Below are 11,962 nucleotides of genomic sequence, written 5' to 3' on the forward strand. Positions count from 1 at the left end.
CGCACTCGAGAGGACGAGCGCAGGAAGAGGAACGTGCTGTGTGACGTCCTGCAGTACATTCACGATGCCCGTGCTTGCCAACAGTGGCTGCACAAACAGGCTGCCATGTAAGATCACTTCCTTACTGCCACCTTACTCACTCTCTATACTTCTCTTATTGCAATACTTTATTACAATGTAGTATTGTAATTATTACAATTATTTTACAATTCATTCAGCTCCAAATTAACTTAATGCTGGGCTACTTATTATAACAGTATTCTTTAAGAGATAATAAAAAACTATTCTGCTACCGATCCAAAATTTATTTACACCATTTATTTTGTCCTGTCTGTTTATATTTCGTTTTAATTTAGTATCAATTTTGTACCAAAGTACTTGTTTCATTCTCTTATTATCATGCTGGTCGGTAAGATTTTTAATTGTTTTTGAAAGAAGTCTCTTATTCTGACCACGGCAGCATTTATATATTTTAATGTATTCCATCTGCCTATTTTTATATGCATTTTGGGATTTTGCATTAAAAAACGCTGGATGGAAACGCCATAATGCGCATAAATTCTAAAAATGTGCATAATAAAAAGTATGCACTCAATTGAGTCGGATACATTTTTCATCCGATTAGAAGACACGGACACACATTTACCAAATAAATCTCTTAACGTTCAACAAAACACTTTGCCTCAACTGTGGATGTGATTGGATAACTGGACTAACCAGCTGACCAATTTCATGCACATCATCTCAAATGATCATTCTGAAATGCCTGAACCAAAGTCTGTCATCAAAATGATTTGGTCTAGTTCCCTCCTAGAAGCGTCTTACCAATTGATTTCACAAACACCATCATCCAGACGCAAGATAACATGACAGTTTTTATTGTGTTTCGTCTTCGCGCTCTAAGACGCAATCTTTTAAAATGGAGGGGGAAAAAAGCCACAGCGGCTTTCTCGATTGCAGCAACTTTTTATTTTGCTGCAATTTCCCTGGAAGTGACGATTTTGGTCGAGATTGAAACTCTTTATTCACAAATGTTTTATGCAATATTTTGCACACTTTGAATGAATACGTAGCTTGTGATGCAAAGCAGAATTTTCAGCATCAGTCTTCAGTGTCACATGATCCTTCAGAAATCATTCTAATATGCTGATTTGCTGCTCAAGAAACATTTCTTATTATTATCAATGTTAAAAACAGTTGTGCTGCTTAATATTGTTGATACAGAAAGTTCAAAACAACAGTATTTAATTAAAATAGAAATCTTTTTCAACATTATAAATGTTTTACTGTCACTTGTGATCAGTTTAATTCATGATTTCTGAATAAAAGTATACATTTCTTTCAAACAAACAAAAAACCTTACTGACCCCAAACTTTTCAACAGTATTGTATGAGAAAAATAAAACATATATATAAAAACACACTTGTAAATGTATAATAACTGTCATTCCAGCATGACACAATCACTCATACTCAGTTCTACTATCTTATTGCTGCCATGAGGGCACTGCTGTTTATTTCTAGTGTTCTTTCTTCTGCTGTTTTATTGGTATCACATGTGATTCATGCCTCTACCTGCCTACTAGTCCACAGTGTATTCTCATTCAAACAGCTTTGGCTGTCAGTTTGTTTGTGTTTTTGTAGCTCCAGCTGTAGCTGATATTCAGCAAAAGTAGACAAAGTAAAAGTGAATGATGAATCAGGCTCTCTATTTATATTTTATTTAGCTGAGAACCCCAAGAGCCCCAGCCCGTCTTTCAGAGATGTTTCAGAAGCATTTGTGTGAGAATGTTTAGCTTTGACTGTGTTTCTCTCTCACAGCGACGCTGGAATCACTCCTGTGGTCACCACTATCACTACCTCAGGTACAGTGCTGCTTATTTCCTCCATTTCCTTCACGCTATGTCTCCTCTCTTCCACTCAGGCCTCTTGTTGCAATCTTTGTGATGTCCTCTTCAGCCGTGAAGCCGCCGGCTCAAACACATTAATCTTTTCTCTGAGATGCACTGCTGTAAATGCGCTCAACAAAAAAGGAAGCCACTCACATCTCTTTGTATTTCTCTCTCTCATACTTTCACGTTTTGTCTCCTTTTGTCACTTGAGTGCACAACTAGGACATATTTAAATGCATATGATTCTGATCACACTCTGACTGCATACAACGTTGGCTGATTCTGATAAGTTGAGAAATCAAAGCATATTTCTGATCAGGCAGACATTAGTTTATTTTAAATTAATTTATTGAATGATATATGTAATGTATTTAATATTGGTATACACCACCAGTCAAAAGTTTAGATCTTTAATGTTAAAATTTAACATTAAAAGTTAAAGAATTTTCAATGTTGTTGGAAGAAGTATCGTCTGCTCACCAAGGCATTTATTTGATTAAAAAATACCATAAAAACAGCAATACTGTAAAAAAAAAGTTACTAGTTTTTTCTATGATAATATATTTTAATACGTAATTTATTTCTGTGAATTTTCAGCATCATTACTTCAGTCTTCAGTGTCACATGATCCTTCAGAAATCATTCTAATATGCTGATTTGCTGCTCAAGAAACATTTCTTATTATCGTCAATGTTGAAAACAGTTGTGCTGCTCAGTATTTTTGTAGAAACTGTGATACGCTACCATTCTAAAGTTTGGGGTAAGTAAGATTTAAAAATAAAAATTGACATTTAAACATTATTAAAATTACATAAGATTTATATTCCAAATAAATGCTGTTCTTTTGAACTTCCTGACATTTTTTATCATGGTTTCAACAAGGTTATTAAGCAGCAAAAACTATATTCAACATTGATAATAATAAGAACCATTATTAATAACAATAATAGAGTTGAGATTGATTGATTGTTATTATTATTATTGTTGTTAAAGGCAGCACAACGTTGAATTAATCCGTGGTATAATTGCTGTAATGCACAGCCCATTGTGGCTTATTGCTTTATTGATTATTGCTTATTAGATGATTGCAACACATCTGTTGCTAACGGTGTTAGCTCTGAATGGTCTCGCTCCTCTGATCCACAGGCAGAAGAAGCGCACCTCCTCTCAACCTAACAGGGCTGCCTGGCACTGAGAAACTCAACGAGAGAGAGAAAGAGGTTTGCAGCTCATGATTTTGCTTCTGGCACAAGCTCATTTTGAAGACATCTGCCTAATTGATGGGATATAATGGATCCTAAACGATTCTGTCATCATCTCTCTCAGTTATGTCAGGTGGTTCGTCTGGTGCCTGGAGCGTATCTGGAGTACAAACAGGCCCTGCTGAACGAGTGCCGGCGGCAGGGGGGTCTACGGCTGGCGCAGGCCCGATCGCTCATCAAGATAGATGTCAACAAGACGCGCAAAATCTACGATTTCCTTATCAAAGAGGGCTACATCAATAAGGCTTAGTGATGATTGAACTGCTGCAAGGACATCTGATAAATGAAGAATCATGCTCATTGCAGATCATTCATGTTGAGAATGAGCAATGAGAGATGATAGATTTTAAGAGTACTGGTTGTGTGTAGTTCGTTCATTGAAGTCATTAATTCCTCACACATCTGCACCTGTTTGTTATTGAAAGACTGACTGGGTGCTTCTTTGTTGTGTGTTCTGGACTGTATAAGTTGATAGTTGTGCACAAAGAATCTGATAACACGACGCTGTAACATTAACACGTTTTATTTACTATTTAATCTACATGCCTTTAAAATTGTCGAATCATTTTTTTGAAGTCTGAATGTTTTTTTGATGAACATCTCAAAGTATTAGAAGAACATGCCTGGATCACATTTCACTCCGAATTTAACAAATAAATAAGAAATTCTATTTTTCTTAAAGAAAATTAATCCGATTTTTATACTATTAAATGTATTTTTCATGACAATTCAATACCCGGCACTATAAAATGACACTACACATTACATCAATAGGGAGAAATTGTATTTAATTTGAAAAAAATGTCTTCAAAAATGTATTTATCCAAGTCTCTTCAGTTTCTTAATGCAAAGTGTAATATCTTATTTTGTTCTTGTTATTATTGAGGTGAAACATGATCCAGGCAGGTTTTGTGAGACTCACTCTTTTGTGTATGCAGAATAGGCTATGTTGACTTAATTCATTACACTTCAGTTATTATTTATGCATAATTCATTACATTTTTTTGTGCAACAGTTGTGTTAGAACTACTATAATATTTCAACAAAAATATGTTCTTTAAAACTTGTGGCTAGTTCTAATGTGAAGGCTGAGGAAAAAGTGCTCTGAAATCTCGAGTGGCAAAATTTGCACCAGTTGAGTGTGAAATCTATTACTGTCGCCTCTCGCTCTAGTGAAACGGCATGACCTGCGAGAACCGTGACTAACGCTAGCAGCATTAGCACACGGGTGACAGAAGCAGCAGCAGCCACCAGCCTTTAGAAAGCTTATCACTACAGCGTAGAGCGACCTGATTAATGCTCCAGATCCCACCTTTGATGATAAGCCCCTGCCCAAATGAGAATAAGCCCCATGGAGAAGTGCAGGCCTGTTTGATGGCTTGAAAGGTGTGGGGTTTGGAATTGATATTTTTATTTACGTCCTCGTTCCTCTAGGTGACATTTCGTAAAGCATGGAGGTCTCGCATTAAATAGTTTCTGAATCTGAACTGCTTTTGACTGTGTTTGTGAAAGTATGACGCCGGCACTCTTGTCACAACGTATTGTTGAATTTTGTGTCTAGATTCAAGTTTTTCCATCTAAATATTGTTTGACTTCCATCTCGTTTGGCATTCTAGGCAGAAACGGTCCCCGTACAAGAGCGTAGCATGAGACTGGGAATGCATGCTATAATGTCCCTGATCCGTAAAGCATTGGCGTGTGAGAGAACGGCCGCTGACTGGCAGCAGAGCAGAAAGAGAGCAGATTATGGCGTCGGCTCACTGTGTAGGAGGTAGATCTGCTGTTTTGCATGCTCATTCCTTCATCAAACCACACTGGCTTGTCTTTAAATGAGATCTGATGCCTCCTCATGCACTCAATTTTCACCCACAGTTCATAGTCATCTGCATTTGAGTTCATTTCCATCCTTTAAAGAATAATTCACCTATTGAATGGGGGCTGAAGCTTTCAAACCTTAAAAAAAAAAAAAAACTTTTTACCATAAAAGTATCACAAAAGTAGTCCATATGACTACTCTTAAAGAGTTTGTCCACCCAATTCTATCATAATTTACTCACCCTCATGTGGTTGCAAACACTCTCATTCATTTTCGAAACACACATGAAGATATTTTCAATGAAAACTGAGCAATTTCTGTCTCTTCATTCAAAGTCTATTCACCCAAAACTCTTGACGGTTCAAAAAAATTCATAAACGCACAGTCCAAGTCTTATGAAGAGACACGATGGCTTTATATGATGAATGGTGCAATTTAGGCTTTTATTCACATATAAACTTTGATCAGCAAACATATCTAGCGCTCAAACATGGTAAATTGAAATTCAAACGTACTTGTTTGAGGTGTGAGAGTAATTGATGACAGAATTAACATTTTTTGGTGCACTAATCTTTTAAGTTCTAAATGCTGACTTGATCAATTTAAAGCCTTACGATAGCTTTGTGTGACGAACGATTGAGTCAGTGAGTTGATTTGTCGGCAAATCATTTATTAATCTGTGTCAAATTGATTAGTTTTAAAAGATCTGACTCAGAAGAAGAGTTTATACTGGACATAGCAGCTTCATGTATGCTTTACAGGATGGTGATACTAAGGTTTGTGGGGATGCATGTTTCTGGCAATGGTTTTGTCGTCTTTTCCACGGCCCTCAGTCCTCGTTTTATAATGATCACCACTTCCTAATCGTCTCATTTTTATGGAAATTACATCAGTCGTCTGAGGGAAATGCTCTTAGCGCCGTTTACCTCCCTCTTTCTCTTCTACTCTATTGATTTGAGGCTGTAAGTAAAGCACTGTGTTTCTACTAAGAGCTGAACCCCAGTGAATGAGCGGCGACTGGTGACTTCGCCACAACAAGGTACAAAATCACTTTCCAGACCCTCTCTCTCTCTGTTCCGCTGTAGTGGAATGAGCTTCCAACCTCCTGTGTCATTAAGTATTCAACCTGCTCATTCAATCAAGACCGCACAGGCACTCTAAAGAGATTCAGTTGACTAAAAGTGTGTGGATACTCTATTCAGTGCCTGATTAGACACCACTAAATCGCTTTGTCACGTGTCACCTGAACTGTTATTATGAACATGCATGTTTTTAAATTTACATGCAAAAAAAAAAAAAGCTCAATTTTGAATTGTGAATCGTTCAAATCATGTTGTACAGTAAATTGTAAAATTACACATTTCTCGTTCTAAAACTTGTAATGTTATTACATTTTGCAAGCTAACTGTGCAAGCATACTAGCTAAGCATAACACTAGCATTACACACAATCTCAGCACTCCTTCGCTGTTGACCAGGAATTATGAATTTTCTGATTAATACCTAAATGTGAATGACTAAGTGCCATAAAAAGGTAGATCAGATTAGGTCGAAAGACCAGTTAAACAGAGACACGCTCCGACTGGTTTAAGTGTATTTTTATTATGTTCCAGAGGCAATTTGATGAATGATTATGCAGATGATAAATATATTTTTGTCTTTGGAATAACACGTAAAGCAAATAGCCTACTGTAGATTCGGGTAAAAAAAACGGGTGCCACGTAGAATATCCTCTATTGGAATTGATAAAATATTGAAAATTATTAATTAAAGCAATAGGTTGGTGAGAGTTAGAAGAAGGAAAAGTCATTTCAAAGGTGAAACTAATTATTACATTTTGACTTTTTGTATTATTTGAAGTAACATGCACTGATAAATCGTTCACAATATAACCAAGAACTTGGTTAAGAAAGTATATTTCAGCTGTTAAGGAAGTGTCTGAGCCATTGGCAAATGCTTCGCCTTTATTGCTAGGCAGTGATTAACATGGATATAAACTCGTCTTCTATTGTCAACACTCACGGTTTCCTTGGAAACCAGGTCTGTGGCATTCTAGGGCTGTAGTCTGAAAGAGGATCGGCTCAAGGGAGGAGGGACGGCGAGAGAGCGGACACACACACACACTCACACTCACACACACTCTTCATACTGTTACATGCTCATTGCTCGGCTGAGGAGTCATGACTGAGCTCAGCACTGAAGCTCTGCATCTCTCCTCAACGTCTTTTCACCCGCCAAATCCTTCTCTAACTTGAGAATAAGCACCTTAATCCTCATTCAGACATTCAGTTTGTTCAGTGTGTACTTGCTAAAATGAAACAACGATGATGTTGTTGTAACTGAGCTCTTAAAAGCACACTTTAGTTTGAACACAGCCAGCGTTTGTTGAACTGGTGTGTGTTAATCGGCTATACGCACGCAGTCCTGTATAAATCCGCTTGCTAATTCTTTTTTGGAGGCGGAGATGTCTGACATGCAGGGACAGCTGGAGCTGAGGACTGTAGTAATGTCATGGAGTCTGTTCACCGCTGCTATCACAGCTGGAGAGACACAGGTGCCTTTGGGATCAGACACCGGACTGCATTAGCAGCTCTCTGTGAGGGAAAAATTGCGTCAGTAGCCAAAAATAGGCTTCATGTCTATTCATTGTTAATCCAATTCTGCTAGAATGAATATTTGTACCACCAGCAGGAACGCTGCATTAATTGGATTGCAAATTAGGCTCCTTCTTACAGGCATTGAACACCATAGTTTGTTGGGCATGCATGCCTACATTAGAATTTGCACTTGAAATTATATTCTCAACCCATTTAACTTCTGTAATGTGACATCAAACGGGATGCTCACAAGAAAAACATGCAGAGCTGGACTTAATTTGCATCATTATGGCATTGATTGGATTGTGAAAAGTGTCCATACTTACCAGACACCCATCATTTGAAACTTAAGATGTCCTGGTGATGTCAATGGAAAAGTCATTATGCAGATTATATTTGTTGAATTACATGTACTAATGAATATTTGACAATAAGACTATAAATGTGTTTTAGAGAGAAAATTGGGTCGTTTGGGATTTTATGTTGACTTAAAGCTGTGGTTCTCAACCTCTTTGACCCTGTGTCAAACACCTTACAATATCCTTATTTCAACACACTTCTATTGCAACTCAACCAGGCCTCACCCTTCTTTTATTTGCCTATGCCTTAGGTGGGAATTATTTTTATTAATCGGTATCAAATGATTGATTTTAAATGATCTGACTCAGAAGAACAGTTATTCACAAACTGGAAATAGCAAGTCGCACGGGTATATTTGTGGCAATAGCCAACAATACATTGTATGGGTCAAAATTATCGATTTTTCTTTTATGCCAAAAATCATTAGGATATTAAGTAAAGATCATGCTCCATGAAGATATTTTGTACATTTCCTACCGTAAATATATAAAACATTTATTTGTGTGAGTGAATGCAGCACAATCGTGAACATAAATGGACAACTTTAAAGGCGATTTTCTCAATGTTTTGATTTTTTTGCACCCTCAGATTCCAGATTTTTAAATAATTGTATCTCTGCCAAATATTGTCCTATCATCAATGGAAAGCTTATTTATCCAGCTTTCATGTGATGTATGAATCTCAATTTAAAAAAATTGACCCATGTGACTGGTTTTGTGGTCCAGGGTCACATATGGTTTATTTACTAAGGTTTGTGGGGATGCATGTTTCTGGCAATGGATTTGTCGTCTTTTCCACGGCCCTCAGTCCTAGTTTTATAATAATCACCACTTCCATTTTTATGGAAATTACATCAGTCGTCTGAGAGAAATGCTCTTAGCGCTGTTTACCTCCCTCTTTCCCTTCTACTCTATTGATTTGAGGCTGTAAGTAAAGCACTGTGACTAAGAGCTGAACCCCAGTGAATGAGCGGCGACTGGTGACTTTGCCACAACAAGGTACAAAATCACTTTTCAGACCCTCTCTCTCTCTGTTTTACACCAAAGTTTCAAAAGTAGCACAACAAGACTTAAACATTATAACTTTAATAAAACTACAAGTTGCACACTGCATTGAAACCCTCCAAAACGCCACAGACTTTCATTGTATGTTCATAACTGTAACTGCACTTTTATTTGCTTACAATCTGAGGGCCAAGCCGAAATGAAATGTGGTAATTGATCACGGCGCGGATGCTGTTGATAGAGATTAACTTGTTCTGAACCCGGTACATTCAATTAATCCGGAGATCTTGTTACAGCTGTAGGCACTGGATCTGTGCGCTCATGGGCAAGATATCTAGATGTGTTAACAGGTGCCTGAGGCAAGGCCAAACCACCCAACTTCAGCCTGTCCATCTGAAGGGAGATTTTGGGAGATGGGAGAGTGTCTGTCTCTGGAGAACTGGGATACTCTGGAGCTCTTCCAGCATGCTTGGCACACCACATCTATTTCTGGTCCAGCTCCCACATAAGGGCAGTGGAATGGATTCACTGCCAGGTTCGAAATACTTTTCCAGTGATTTAATTAAATATTGACTAAATACAAAGAGATGAGTTAGCGTTGTCTTGGTGACAGGGTGGCATCTGAACTCTGAGAATGTGTCATGGGCTTTTGTTTTCAGTAGGTCAGATCTATATTTTTATTCTCCTCGTCGAGTATGGTGTTGAGAGGCTCCATTTAGATCAGATTATGGCTTGTTTCCCAACAGTATCACAGTAAATTTTCTGCCTCCATTTAAGCCAGTAGAAACATATTAAAGCTCACAGTCTCACTGGAACGACTGTGACTCATCTGACATTTTAGTCTCATTTTAGTCTTGTCTCTGTGGCTCAGCCCTCTCTCTCTCTTTCTCTCTCTCTCTTTGTCATTTTCTTCATCTATCGCTGTTCCTTTTTTTAAACAATGATCATCCTCATGCCAGCGAGTATCACATTCCTCTCCAGCAATCATGTTTCCTCTAAACTGATTCTTATTAATGTATTTGGCTTCTCAGATGCACATCAATTACATTGTTTAGTAATATAATTATTGTTGCAACAGCTAACTAGCAACATAGAATTCTGGATGTCATAAATAGTTTACAAAAAAATATGCTCAGTTTCACAGAAACGTGACTATCAAAGCACATAGAATATTTAAAATGGGGAACTTATCACCTTGGAATATTCTGGATTGTGAAAGTTTGTCTCTATATGAGAGCTAAATTGTTTTAGCAGTGGAGAAAAGTAATGTTTATGAATAAAAAAAATGATGCGTTGTTCATAAAGTAAATAAGGGTCCGTTTTGATTTCATGTTGACTTTAATGTCAAAAGTGTAGGATTGTTTTGTGTATGTTAATTTGTAGCTTATGCATGTAGGTTAAAATTAACATCTCATTCTTAATTAATATAATGCGGTTTTATAATAATGTTATTTTCATGAAATAAGATTAAAAAAATAATAAATATGTAATATAGTGCATATATTTAGGATAATGCTACTCTCTAGAGTTGGTGAACTAACATGCTGGTTGGTTGGCTTTACGTGACATTGTTCACAAGCTGATTTAATCACGTCTCTCCACAGTTGAAACACTCATTGAACGATTACGAGACATGATGTATTTCAGTAAGCTGTATCTTTCAACATTCCTTCTGATGTTTATTTATGTTTATTTGGTGCTGTAATAAAGAAGACAGATTGGCACGCCACATTAAAGAGCGCCAAACAGTATTTATTGTTTGAATTTTGAAATAAAATTGATAGAATTTGATCACTGAGGCTGTACCCTTTCAAAAGTTACACCTTTGTACCTAAAGAGTGCATATTAGTACCTCAAAGGTACATATTGGTACCAAAAGTGTATATATTAGTACCTAAATGGTACATTTTACCTTTTTTAAAGGGAACTGTCCCAGTGCCAGTTTTTGTACTATTTTTCTGAGTGTATGGTCTTTAAAAGAAATCAAGATAAATTACATTATTCTGCATCCTCCTTTACACAAGCAGTTTATATATGTATACACACCAGTAGTCGCAATGCCTGCATTGTTCAGAGCAACAGGAAAGCAGTGACCCTCCCTTGGGCTTGAGCTCTCTCCCCAGCAGAGAGTATCAGGTGTTTCAATGACTCTTTCAGTCTTTGTCCTCTCTCTTTTCAAAATGGTCCTGCCTTTGACGCCACTACGGTCATCCTGGAAATTCAAACAGTACAGCTCTGTGTTTGCCTCCGAGGTGAGGTATCTCAAATAAAGAGTTTGAGTTCTGTGCCTCAAATTCTTGTCAGACTGAAGCTTAGCATTCTTGACCTCGATAAGCATGACGTTTGCGTTTGAGATGTGCCATTCCAGAAACTGCTCATGCCAAAATGTTCTGGCTTAAGTGTTATTACGGTGATTGTAAAGTGTCAGGCTCCCAGACATAAATCAACAGATGAAAATTAAATTAATTAATTTCAGGTCAAAATTATCTTTATTCAAGCCCTCATGATTCAATTGATAATCTATTTGTATGAGTCAAGATTGATCCATTCATCAGATGGGTGGGCAGAGAAACAGAAATAACTGAAAATTATGTCATCATTTACACACCCTCATGTTTTTCCAAACCTGTATGACTTAATTTCTTCCATGGAACACAAAATAAGATGTTAGGCAGAATGTTCAGGCTGCTTTGTTCCAAATGTAACGGATGTAGGCCAGTAAGAGCTGTGCGTGTAAACCTCACTCCCCTAATCTCAAGAGGCGACGCTAGATGCTAGAGTCTGCGGTCTTTAGCATTCTTGTTAGCGCGCCCGTCTCCCTTGCCAGAGACCCCGGTTCGAATATCGCTTAGAGTGGGTCAAGTAGGACTGGTTACATTTGGTGCCGTGACCCGGATGGGAGTGAGGTGTAGGGGGTTGAGTGTAACGGACGTATTCCAATCCCATTCAGAGCGGGTCGAGTAGGACCGGTTACACATAGCCTACAATAAAAATGTTCTCAGTAACACGTTATAATAAATTTCATTAAAGTG

At 37.5% G+C, this 11,962-nt stretch overlaps 1 protein-coding gene across 1 annotated transcript in view; it reads left to right on the top strand.

Moving 5' to 3' along the window:
* tada2a (transcriptional adaptor 2A) overlaps positions 1-3,721 on the top strand; it is a 14,966-nt gene extending 11,245 nt beyond the window's left edge. Inside the window, exons 12-15 of the mRNA XM_084125319.1 lie at positions 1-107; positions 1,822-1,865; positions 3,039-3,112; positions 3,219-3,721. The exon at positions 1-107 is cut by the window's left edge and continues 26 nt beyond it. Of these exons, the coding sequence (XP_083981445.1) occupies positions 1-107; positions 1,822-1,865; positions 3,039-3,112; positions 3,219-3,404 (411 nt within the window). The 3' untranslated portion in view covers positions 3,405-3,721. The remainder of the gene's footprint in view (positions 108-1,821; positions 1,866-3,038; positions 3,113-3,218) is intronic.
* The last annotated feature ends 8,241 nt before the right edge of the window (positions 3,722-11,962 follow it).

This window comes from Abramis brama, assembly GCF_963993115.1.
Source record: "Abramis brama genome assembly, chromosome: 10".
In the NCBI taxonomy this organism is placed as follows: Eukaryota; Metazoa; Chordata; class Actinopteri; order Cypriniformes; family Leuciscidae; genus Abramis; species Abramis brama.